This window comes from Ceratotherium simum, chromosome 1 (genome assembly GCF_057802395.1).
Source record: "Ceratotherium simum simum isolate JZ-2026a chromosome 1, ASM5780239v1, whole genome shotgun sequence".
Taxonomy (NCBI): Eukaryota; Metazoa; Chordata; class Mammalia; order Perissodactyla; family Rhinocerotidae; genus Ceratotherium; species Ceratotherium simum.
Genome location: NC_141900.1, coordinates 3,808,083 through 3,820,845, shown reverse-complemented (window position 1 = coordinate 3,820,845; position 12,763 = coordinate 3,808,083). Strand labels below are relative to the sequence as shown.

Sequence of the window (12,763 nt, the reverse complement as noted above, 5' to 3'; positions counted from 1 at the left end):
CTTAGTTAGCACAGAGGCAGAATCCTATTGCAATAAAATAAAAGCAAACTGTGTTTCATGGGAGGTTATGAATGCCACAATTATAAATGTGCAGGCGCGAGAGAGAGCTCCCTGCCGTGTGCCTCGGGCAGATAGGAGGACTCCCCCTGAGCTGGACGCCATCCCGGCCGGCATTTCTCCTGATTGTGACGGGCGGGCCTTCCTGCAGCCCCTATCGCTCCCGAGGGAGGAGGTGCCCTTGGGTCACTACCGAAGCCACCCGCAGCTCCCCACTCTGCCAGAGGATGCGAGGGGTCGCTCACCCGCTCAGCCCTGAGGTACACATGCGCAACGGGACATCGTGCAGCGCCAGGCTGCTCCCACTGCAGGGGCGATCTCAAGATAGGGAACTGACCGGTCAGAGCTGACGTGGCAAGTCCGGGAGAGGCGGTCTCCGGCCGCGGGGGCGGGTCCCGAGGTGTGCAGCGGTGGGGGCCCCGGATGTGTGCGGGGAGACCCCTGGGGCGGCTGGCGCCCTGCTGCTGAGCCCCGGGCAGCGGGGCACGGCCCCCGTGACCTCCGGGCTCAGCAGAGGCGGGTTGTGGGCCCTTTCGGGACTGTGTGAGCCTGAATGCAGTAATGCAGAGGCCAGAGGAGTTGCTCCGCTGGCTCCTGCTGCTGCTTTTGTCACGGTGCTATCGGTCACTGTGGAAACGCTGGCTCCTGCTGCTGCTTTTGTCACGGTGCTATTGGTCACTGTGGAAACAGAGGCAGAACAAGTGACCGACTTGAACGCTGTTTAAGGCTACTGCGAGCGGGCCGGGCTGCTCGGCCACAGGGCCTTGCTGTGGGGGGCATTTAGGACAGCTGATGCCTGGCCAGTTTGGGTCGTGGCAGATGATGGCTTATGGAACTTTCAGATAAATGAAAAATAAATTCTTTTTCTTTAGATTTCTATTAAAAAGCAGTTCTTCAACGTAATTCTCAAAGCATAAGGTCAGATAAGCTGAGTTAAGAATACTCATTAATTAGACTCTGTGGGGCACTCGTTCTTCAGGCTCAGGCCTAGAGGGAACACAGACCTGAATGTATGTGAATTCCGGAATCCGTCACTAGGACAGGAGGGGAGGTGCAGGAGCCGTGCTCACCCAGGGCCCATGCGTGCTCGTCCCCTTGCGGTGGTCTCACTGAATCGCCACAATGATCCTGGGGCAGCTCTCATTGAATGCCCCTTGCCAGATGACTTCTCTACTGATAAGGAAAGTGAGGCACAGAGAGGCTAACGCTTCCAAGGTCACACAGCTGTGGTCAGGTTTTTTAATGAGGATTCAAGCCCAAATAGATTATGCCAGAAAGTGAAGATGTGCTCATAAATCACTCCAATGGAAAAGTCAAAACAAGCTTTATGCCACAAGGGGGCCGCAAAGGGACCATGACAGCTCTCCTAAGGAGAAGAGAGCTCCCACCATCGCATGGAATCTAAGAAGAGGAAGGAAATGTCTTGGAAGAGAGGGAGGAAGGTGAGGAGTGGGAGGGAGAGAGGGGAGAGGAGGAGGGGGGGAAGAGGAGGGAGAGAGGAGGGATGAGGGGGGATGGGGAGGGGCAGGGGCAGGGAAGGGGGAGACCCAGCAAGGTGGGCCCATTGCACTGTGAGTCTCATTTGTCTTGATTTCATCTTTTTTTAAAAACTGAGGTATAATTTACATACAGTAAAATTCACTCTATTTAGTGTGAAGTTCTAGGAGTTTGACTTTCCGAAATCCCTCCCCCAACCAAAATGCAGAACACTTCCTTCACCCCAAATCATCCCTGGTGCCCCAGCACAGCCTCCCTCCTGCAGCCCTTTGCTGACCGGATCTCTCCCCCCCGAACGTCAGGGAGACCCTGCAGTGGAGGCTGTGGAGGCTGGCTGCTGTCACTCAGGTAGAGGTAGATGCAGATGTGGCGCCATTTGTCTTTCTTTCTGCCCAGACACTTGTCCCGGGAAGGTTGCGGTTGTGAGACCCTCCATGGGAACCTGCGGAGACTGTTATGGAGACGTTTCCACACGGTTATTGGGTTTAGCTGGGTGGCCTGTGGGACTCATTGGAGGGTGAGCTGGAGCGCCTTCACGAGGGGCTGCCGCAGGAGGCAGAAATGACCATCAGGAGTCAGTAGGCCGTGTCCAGAGAAATGGCCTGTCCCGTGGTGGGTTAGGGGAGGTGGGGAACCTTCCCCTTTTCAGGCTCCTGACCCCAGGGGGTGTGGGTGCAGTGGGCAGGGTCTGAGGAGTCCCCCTGGGAGCAGGGCTGGAGCTCCTTAGTTGTAAGGACAGAGATGCACAGCCTGTGGCAGGCACTTGCTGCTTCAGCCTAAGAAACAGTCAGAAAACCAACCGGCCATCCACACAGCTGCCGAGAAACGCAGGATTCTGGCCCTGAAAATGAGCCATCTCAGGAGTTAGGGAGGAAAACACAGAGGGCTTAAGTAGTTTCTGAGGAGTGTTTGTGTGTGTGTATGTGTGTGTAAGTTGCAGAGAAAACATTGAAGCAAATTTATTTCCAAAATTAAATTGTTACTTTCACATAAATGTGGTTGGTCAGGTTTAGAATTCCAGCATTTTAAAAGAACAGAAAGCATGGACTTGGGAGTGGGACCAGGTAGTTTTGAATTCCAGACGATCCGTTCAGTTGGCTTTTTGTGTCTTAAATATTAGCATCACCTCTTGGAGCCTCTGTTTTCTCATCTGTAAAATGGGCTTTTCAATTCCTGCTTCACAGGATTGCTTTGGGCTCGAAGTGAGGTCCATCCCTGGAGCTTGCAGCGTCCAGGCACAGAGGAGGAGCTCAGACAGAGCCTTTGTCTTTAGAACGGCAACTCGATTGCCCGCGAGGGCTGGTTCAGGCATTCTCTCTGTTCCTCTGAGGACGCAGCCTCACCTGGCTCCCCTGAGAGCAGACACTTGATGCTCCCTTCCTCGAATCCTGCTCCCCCTTTCTGCCTCTGTTGACCCGTCAGATGTCTGGGAAGGTCCCCGCCGCCCCTTCACCTGTTGCTCCTCTGCCTGTTCCCCAGGCTGGTCCGTCCTCAGCACGTAATGGGGACTTGACAGTCTTCCTTTTCAGTCTCTGTTAACCGGTAGCAGCCGTGGCAAGTGCTGAGTAAACGCTCACGAACGTCCCTGGAGAGGAGTTTTCTATTTTTCTCTGTTGAAGACTTGCTGGGAAGATACCGTTAGCTCTTTTGAAGTGAAAAGTTATTTTTTATGCAAACTTGTCACAAAAGTAGAACATAAGATTCATAGAGTCAGTATAGAGAAGAAAGAAAGATTCCAGGTAGCTTCCTAAATCCATCAAGTTTGTCCTCGCTTTGTTTTGAATCAATTTTTCTGTTGGAAGCAGGGCCAGGGGACAGCTGAATGTATTACAGATCAGTTCTTCCTTTTCCACGGCTGAGGGGCTGGAGCTTGGAAGGAGGTGAAGCTGAGGTGCAGCCCTTCTTTTGGCTGATTCGTAGCACACCTGTGAGCACACACCTTTGAGCACAGGTGGCCCTTGGTTAGTCTGTGCTCAGCCAGGATGGGAAGGTTGTTTTCATCCATTTTTTCTTTTTTTTTGTCTTCGCCATTTTCTTAGATTACTTTTGAAATCTTTGAGTGCCTCTTTCCCTCTCCGGGAAAGTCCCTTTCTCAGGTTGGGTGGGGTGGGCAGGGAATGGTCACGGTGGCAGGGGCGGGTGGGGAGTCTAGCGCTGCAGCCTCTGCCCTTTAATGAGGAAAGAATGTCCGCTCTGTATTTTCTTCCTTCTAGTTCTTTTCCAGATGATAAACCTCCCTGGTGTGTCATTCAGCAGAAGTAATCAGCGCTGTATTTAACGTTTGTTTGATTTTTAACTAGGCCCTGGCCACAGGGAAATCATTACCAGACAGCGCACAGGCTCCTTTTGGAAGGGGCCTTTGGTTCTGGTCGGTGGGGTGGAGGCCGAAGGAAGGGACGCAGAGAGAATGTTTGGTCCTGGACTGGGACGTACAAAGGCGCTGGGCCTGCGTCAGCTGCTGGAAAGCTGTGGGATCCCGGGCAGATCACTTCCTGGGGATCAGGGTCTTCATTTGCAGAATGAGGATCCATTCCAAATACCCCAGACTCCCTTTGAGCTGGAAGCACAAAGTTACAACATGTCCTTTAAATATACAAAAAGATGCAAGGGGCAGATGAAACGATGGACTCAGCCTTCCAGAATTCTCCGACCTTGCCCCGATTCCCACCCCACAGCCAAGGCATCTTTGATAGCACTCTGAGTTCAGAGGGTGCAGAGCTTCTAAGCTCCAGCCTCCTTCACCCGAGGGGCCTCACCCTCCCTGCCCCCGGTGGCCAGTGGCCGCAGTAGGACCACAGCCACAGCCTCGTCAGGGACCACAGACCGGAATTGGGCTATGTCAGTTCTCTGACAATTACTTTCGGCATCACCTTTCCAAACCCAGGCCATATCGTAAAGGACACTCTGCCATAAGTGAAATCAGGGAGTCCTTAACGGTTGACCAAAGCCTTGGAGGCTCCGCACACCAGGGGTGGGGCTCATGTTTCGTTTTTTGTGGAAAGTTTGGCTGTCGGCCATGCAGCGACCCCCTACCCCAAGCCCCCCAGATGTTTCGTTCCTGAACGTGGCTCTTTTCCTTGCTCTGGCTGCAGTGTTCACAGGGGTCTCAGAAAACAAAACACCAGCCACGTGTGGGCGAGGTGGCCCTTATCTAAGTGTGTGGTTTAGAGGCGGGTGTGCACCTGGCCTGCCCCTGCAACTGTGCATGCAGGTCTGAGCCAGGGAAGGCCAGCCTCACAGATGGCGGGAGATAAAGGAGACGGGAAAGACATGGTGCCATGTTCTGCACCCACTGCATGCGAGGGCTCTGCCTTGCCTGTCATTGTACCCTCCAGTCACAGCACCTGTGGCTGGACAGGCAGTGTTCAGAGGTCCCTTGGACCTCTGGCCCTGCTGTCTGCCCAGTGGACACGTTGGATGCACCATTAGGTTCACAACTTGTGTTTTCTTTGACATTTTGGAACTCTTAGATCGGGTGACTTCAGGTAGTTTTCCAGCTTTGTTCCATGGCATTTGAAGACCAGCGGGAGCGTGAAGAGCGAGGTCTCTCGTGGAAGGCCAGGCTGGTGCTGCCTGTGCTCCCTGCCTGGGGAGAGACTGCTTTGAGGTCTGGGGAGGGGCCCTGGGGCTGCAGGTGGCCAAGGGCTCTGGCACCTCCACCTGTAGACCTTGTTGATGGTGTGTTTTTGGTTGGTTGGTTGTTTATAGTTTTTTGCCCGCTAAGGCAGCTGAGCATCTTTCCAGAATAGCTCCCCACGTTTTGCTGTGTGAGAATAAGCTAGAGCATTCAGTCTCAGTTACTCAGTGCCCACTCGGCACCAGGGGCTGTTCCCTAATGCTGAGTATCCCACAAGGAGCAAAGCAGAGCAAAGCTCTGCCCTCCTGGAGCCTGTGTTCCTGTGGGGGAGATGTTACATGTCCCTGCAGTATATCTGAACACAGGTGCATGCCACAGACAGACACCCAGCAGGGAAAGGGTGGTCAGGGAAGGCCACTCCAAGGAGGTGAGGGATCGCGAGCCAGGACAGAGAGCACTGGAGGCAGAAAATAGCACAAACAAAGGCCCTGGGGCAGGCATGTGCCTGCTGTGGTCTGGGAGCAGCAGGATGGGCAGGGAGGAAATGAGACCAGAGAGGGAATGCCGGGCCTGGTCCACCATGGAAGGAGCTTTTAATAGTAATTATGGCTACCTTTACTGGGAGCCTACGAGCTGGGTACTCTATATATATTCTCTCATTCTTATAAGTGCATTGAAAGGTAGGAATAATTATTCCATTTTATAAATGAAGAACCGGGGGCTTGAACAGTCTAAATGTCATGACCAGGAATGGAAAGAGTGGGTGCAGAGTGGGGTCCCGTCTTGAGGCTACAGGGAAACTCGGGTGTCTCATTGTCCGACTGAAAATCAGTCCGAGTCCTTCCTCTTGCAAAGAATGCAGGGGAGGGGCAGCGGGTACTGAAGGCCCCTTCTCCTCCTCTCTCCGAGGCTGACTTCCCTCCCCTGCAAGGTCACAGAGCATTGGTGCAGCGAGGGTGATGTGGAGGCCCCCGGACAGCCCCCCGGAGCCCCCGTGACTTTGGGAAGATCTATGCTCCCACAAAGTGATTCACAAGTTTGGGTGGGTCCGTCTTGGGCACTCAGTGACTTGGTTCATGTTCTTTTCCTATAGATATGACATTTTAGGGGCATTTTCTGATGTAGAAAGTAATCTGTGTGCATGGTAGGGAGTTGAGGAAAGAGTCCGTGGTGGCATTTGGCTGTGTCCCATTGCTGCGCTCCCTGTGGAAGATGCCCTGAGCCCACCCGGGGCTGGGGGTTCCAGGTCCTCACCGCCCAGTGCTGGGCCTCACACAGAACCAGTGTTCAGTCAGTGGTAATCATGCTGTCTTTACTGCGTTTATTATTATTTTAAGATTTCTACTACTAACAAAAATAATAAGAATAGGATTACTCAAAACTCCCCAGACAAGGGAATGTGCTGTCGTTTACCAGTTCATCTGGGCCTTGATGGACCATTCTTAGCGTGGGGCTAGCCAAGTGATTCTACCTCAAAATGACTAACAGGCAGTTTGGGTAGTGCTCTAATTTAAATTAGAAGAATTTTGGTACAACTCATTCTTGGCTTTTTTTTTTAAGTCATTGTGCCAATTCATTTTAATTCAGATTTAGGGAGAAGGATGTGGAAGTCATGGATGCACAGTCTTTGCAGCATGAAATCTGTGTCTAGAATTAGTGGATGCCCCTGGGCTGCGCCTCTGGTGGTCTGTCCTCTGGCTGCCCACCCGGGCCTGGTGCTGCTCTGCCCTGCGTTACGATGGGGTCTGTGGTTCTCTCAGAGCAGAGACCATGGGTGAGAGCTGGCCCCTCTCCTTCGCACGCTCTGCAGAGTAAAGAGCAAGACCTGATCCACCAGGTCTGGCAGTGGTCGAGCTTCCTGCAACAGAAGATCTCGAACAGAAGCCAGATTAAGCTGGTGTTTCCTCAGGACTATAAAGACACCCATCTGTGTGCTGTGTCTTTTAATCCCCATGTCAAAGCTCCACGTGGAACATGGCCACACCCTTGTTTTACGTCTGGGGAGGTGAAGGTCAGGATGAGCACGTGGGTTGGTGGCCCTGAGGGCGGGTAGAGTAGAGCCAGGACTTGAGCCACCTGCCTGATGCCTGAGCTTCTGTTCTCTTGCTCGAGCCAGCAGCGTCCTGCAGTGTGACCTAGTGACTCACGGATGGGCAGCATTTTGCACTTTCACACGTTAGAGGTGACGTGTGCTGTGCTTGTAATTCAGGGCAGTCTTTCTGCGGTCCTCCTGTTTAACCTGCAGAGCTCGGCAGCAGGTCTTTCCACCGTGCCCATCCTGACCCAGGCCCAGGGTCACTCGCTGAGCCCATTCAGAACATCAGGACTCGATGCCACCTCATGCTTGTGGGCAGGGTGCTGGCACAGGCCTCCGGGAGAGTGCCCTCCTGGTGCCCTCTGAGCAGATCTGCGCTGAGGGGCAGCAGGGCACAGGCTTCAGAGCCGATGGACCTGGGTTCTGTTCCCACCTCCGCTTCCCAGCAGCTGCCTGACCTCGCACATGTTACTGAATCCCAGGGAGCCTCAGTGTTTTATCAATACAGAAGGAATAACAACGTCCAGTCCACCAGGGAGGCCATACTGTGAGAATCAGAGAATGTGCTAAGTGCCCGCCCTGTAAGAGGTGCTCAGTCAACCCCAGCTGCCTCGGACACCGTCACCTGGAATTACTCACCTGGCTGAATCCACCACCTGCCCTTTGCCTGGAAGATCAGTCTCAGCTGCCTGTCTTGAAGACTTGGCTTAATTACTGTATTTTGTCTGTCACTTCTCCCCCCAGCCCTCCTGCTAGGCTCTGTTTTACGATGAGGGTCAACGAGGTGCCCTATGGGACTGTACCCCAGTGTTCGCCATCCCCTGTAGCCATTTCTGTTCATGCTTTCTGTTGGGTGCAGTTGAAATAAGGAGACCTAGGGTCATGCATGCTCTCTGCATGGCACCCTCGAACACCCTGCAGGCCTCTGTCCTGACCTGTCACCTCAGCATTTTCAAAAAAGTGGGAAACCGCTGACTGTGGCTGTGCACCCAGCACACCAGGGCAGTAGCTGGGTGCTCAGGGCAGGTTCCTCCGCTGGCACGAATGGGCTGCCAGGGTCCAAACAGCATGGGTCAGCTGTCAGCAGCTCCCGTGTTGTGGTATGCCTGCAATTTCATGGTCAGGAAAATAGAGGAAGGCGAGGATGATGGGGCGAGCTGACTGCAGGCTCCCCTGCACCGAGGGTACCTGTCCCCGCTCTGCACTGTACCCGGGAGATCGTCGTCTGCCCTCAGCAGTTGGAGGCTCGGGAGTTGCTGAATGCCACGGCCAGGGCCGTAATTAATAATAGCAGAGGGTTCTGCTATTCCTGCCCACACTTTTGTTTTCCTGACTGTCCTGATATATGGAGTTCAGTACATAACGATATGCTTCAGGGGTTCTGTGTCCTGCCGTGCGGTCATCAGGCACCTACTTGGCCCAAAGACGCCACGCTCACGGGAAGGCCTGAGACCAGTTCCTCCACTTTCTTTTCACTGAGTCACACGTTTAGATTTTAGCAGGTCTCAGAACGTTGCGAGGATGGCGGGCTCTGAAATCAGGAATTTCCTTTAATAAGATTTTGCTTCCCCGGGCCCATAGCAGATGCCCAATAGATGTTGACAGATGTGTGGGCGGAAGAACGCTCTCCCTTGTCTTATATGCACAGTCGATTCTTGATTCTTGGGGATTTATGAGCTGTGCTCAAACTAATGATGGAATTAACAGTGAGCCCTCAAGGCAAGAAGACTCCCAGTGTGAGAATCCCAAAGATTCTCTAGATGACAATTCTCCTTGCATAAGAAGGTAGAAATGGTTTTGGTGCCTGAAGCTGTTTGATTATTCGAGTTGCTTTTCATTGGCATTCACTTGGCCGGAGTGTATATAAAATTTGGGGTGTGTATATAGAATTTTGGGTTCAAGAGGAGTGTGTGTCTCTAATTACTGTTATGAATTCATTTCTTTGTCCAGACCAATGCACAAACCCACTCCAAGAGCCTGATGCCCCCTGTCATCCTTGACTTACAGTCTGTCTCCCATTTTCTCCCCCATCAGTGCTGCACACGCAGGGCCCTGTCGACGGTAGTCTTTACGCCAAGGTGAGGAAGAAGAGCGCCTCGGATCCCGGCGTCCCAGGGGCGGCCCCGGCCATCTCAGCCAGCAGCCCAGACCACGGCGAACACACTCTGTCTGTCAGTAGCGACTCGGGCCACTCCACTGCCTCGGTGAGGACCGACAGGACTGAGGAACATCTGGCTTCAGGAACTAAGAGAGGGCTGAGCCCCCAGGAGAAGGCTGAGTTGGATCAGCTGCTTAGTGGCTTTGGCCTAGAAGATTCTGGAAGCCCCCTCAAGGATATGACCGATGCTCATAGCAAGTACAGCGGGACACGCCACGTTGTGCCGGCCCAGGTCCACGTGAATGGAGACGCCACACCAAAGGACCGGGAGACGGACATCCTGGATGACGAGATGCCCAGCCATGACCTGCACAGCGTGGACAGCATTGGGACCCTGTCCTCCTCGGAGGGACACCAGTCAGCCCACCTGGGCCCCTTCACCTGTCACCAGAGCAGCCAGAACTCCTTGCTGTCTGACGGATTTGGCAGCAGCACTGGCGAAGATCAGCACAGCACCCTCGCCCCAGACCTGGGGCTTGGTGTGGACCCCCTGTATGAACGAGAGCGGGCTTTTGGGAGCCGTGAGCCCAAGCAACCGCAGCCCGTGCTCAGGAAGCCCTCCGTGTCCACCCAGGTGCAGGCCTATGGGCAGGGCAGCTACTCTACGCAGACCTGGGTGCGCCAGCAGCAGATGGTGGCTGCTCACCAGTACAGCTTCGCCCCCGACGGGGAGGCCAGGCTCGGCAGCCGCGGCCCAGTGGACAGTTCCAGCCTGGTGCAGGTCCAGCCCAGGGTCCCTGTCACCCCTGCCCGGGGGGCCAGCAGCAAAGTGGCCGTCCAGAGGGGCATAGGCCCTGGGCCACATCCCCCCGACACACAGCGGCCTCCTCCTGGCAAAGTGTTCAAACCTAGGTTTCCAGATGTCAAAGCTGTGAATGGGACTGGCCCAGAGCTGAGTGCAGACCCCTCCCCAGGCTCGCCCACCCTGGACATCGACCAGTCCATCGAGCAGCTCAACAGGCTGATCTTGGAGCTGGATCCCACCTTCGAGCCCATCCCCACCCACATGAACACACTGGGCAGCAAGGCCAATGGCCCCGCGCCCCCGGACACCATGGGAGGTGGGCTCCGGGCAAGTGGCCGCCTTCAGGACACTGGAGAAGGCCCCGGCAGGACCTCCGTGCAGCAAGGTGAGCTGGCGTTTCACGGGATGCATACTTACTTGCGTCTGAGGTTTATAGAACAGGGCTTCATGTGAGAGTGCTGTGCTCTTCACTGGGCCTGGAGGAGGGGAATGAAGAGGACAGTTGGGCCCCTGGGCACAGCTTTGTGGGGACCAGGAAATAACTGAGCAGTCCCCGTGGATAAGATATTCCCAAGCTGGCTATGCCGGGAGCAGAGAGCCTGTTCATGGGGGTGATAGCCCTGCGATCCAGAGGGTAGAGAGCCGTGTGAGTGGGTGGAGGGTGGGCAGTGGGGAGGGGCGATGGGAAGAGCAGGTTCGGGAGAGTCCACGTAGGAGGTGCTGCGGGAATCCAGAGCTACGAGGCCGGGCTCCAGGGCCCAACAGCAGCCCCAGTGCAATAGGGGGTGCAGTCCTGGTGGGGGCCCTTGTCTGCACCTTTGCAGCGGTGGCGGCCATGCTGACTCAGGGAGGCCAAGACTTTGAGTGCCCTTACTTCTAGGACTTGGTGGTTTGGGACCCAGAGCTGGGGCTTTCTGCCCAGCTCTGAGGCCTGGGAAGGCCGGGGGTGGCTGTCATGGACAGGCAGTGACCTCCAGGTATACGGCTGCATGGATGTGAGGGCACGTGTTGGGATTGGGTCTGTGATGTACTCTCTGTGTTGGGGAGGCATAAGGCTGTGGGGCCCTGCAGAGCTGGCCAGGTCGACCTGGGAGGATGCTCAGGAGGCAGAGGGGTGCTAGGATGGAGTGGGGGCTTCTGTGGCAGGGAACGGCATGTAAAGGCTGCAGGGAGAATGTGCATCTAGAAGCTTCTGCAAGAAAAACATGGGCCAGGCCCAGCATCCAAGCCTGGGTGCCCCTGAGGTCTGGGGAGGTGGAGGGCTGCATTCTGGGAGCCTGCATGCTATCAAGCAGGGACCAGAACCCAGAGGCCACCTCAGGGTTAAGAGTGGTGTCCACGTGAGGCCAGGCCCTCTTGTATGAGGCTGTCTGCATCTGGGGTGTCAGCTGGCTCCCAGGGCCCTGCTGTAAAAGTGAAGACTGGAGAGGTAATGAGGGAAGGAGCCCTGCTGCTTCCTCTGTCCTCCTGAGTCAGTGTCCATTATGCTGAGCGAGTACTCTCATGAGCAAGACTGCCATTCACACCGGCTTGTCCTCCGGGCCCTCTTCATCTACCTAAGGGCCCTCGGCTGCAGGGATGGCTCCCCGTCTTATAGTGGAGTTTCCGGAGGTGTCAGGAGGTGAGGTGGCCTGCCCAAGGTCACACAGGTCTTATGCAGTAGAGCAGGAATCAGCCCCTATGGCCTGCTCGGAGGCCCTGCCTGGTTTGTAGGCAGACGGGGTGGATTTTAGACCTGCTCAGGTTGGGACGGCCGGGGGAACATGCGCTTTGCAGACCTTGGTCCGGCTGACTTTGGGTAAAGGACGTAATCTCTGAATTTCTGTTCTCTCCATCTGTTAAAGGAAACCCTATCACAGTGCCTGGCCGATGGAAGAGTTCAGGAAATGCTGGTCCGCGTGCACCTGTCGTGTGCCTGGATCATAAGTGAGCGGTGTGACTTCCCGCTCTCCTGAATAGCATTAACTGGAAGTTGAAAGAAGCTAAGAGTCTCCCTGAGTAGATTATGACTCTGCCAGCTAGCCACAGAACAACAGTAGTCACAGGAGCAGTTCAGCGGTGCCGGGTCCAGGTCTAAGGATTTGGATGAACTCATTTAATCAAATACAGTCAGGAAATTCTGAGTTTAAAAAAGGTTTCAGTGGGAACAATACTGTCCACGTTCTCTCTCTTAGCACATGACTTACCTCACCAAATCTACTTAAAAGAAATTACTTGGAAAAATTAAAATCAGAAGTTTTTCCCCCTGGATTAAAGTCTGCTTTGAGGCTTGGAAGAGGTTGGAGTCGTCCGAGTGTGTGTGGGAAACAGGATTTCAAGGCTCAGGTTGCCATCTGATGGCTTCTCTAGGTTAATATGTTTTCCAGTTGGCAGAATTCAGTCCTTAGTGATTCCTGTTCTTGCCGCAGTGACACACAAAGCCTGAGGTTTTAGAATGTCACTTCACCGCCTTCACCCTCCTGTTGACCGTGCGTAAATTACTCAATAAGCTTATCAGTTTAATTACTGGAATTTTTATTTTGATTTTAGATCATCTCTAGTTCCTTTCGTTATAAAAATAATGTAATGACATTTTTGAAATTAAAGAACTTGAGTACTTCAACAGTAGGCCAGAAAAGTTCAGTGCATGTTTGGTTATTAATCATGCAAATTCAGCTAAAGTATTTTTAATCTATTCATTTTTGACAGGAATCA

General features: G+C 54.0%; 1 protein-coding gene across 11 annotated transcripts in view; it reads left to right on the top strand.

The window, feature by feature from the left end:
• TNS3 (tensin 3) overlaps positions 1 to 12,763 on the top strand; it is a 256,326-nt gene that overhangs the window by 167,794 nt on the left and 75,769 nt on the right. For all 11 annotated transcript variants that reach the window (XM_087431210.1, XM_087431156.1, XM_087431094.1 and 8 more), the window contains one exon: positions 9,201 to 10,454. In XM_087431210.1, coding sequence (XP_087287336.1) covers positions 9,201 to 10,454 — 1,254 coding nt within the window. The remainder of the gene's footprint in view (positions 1 to 9,200; positions 10,455 to 12,763) is intronic.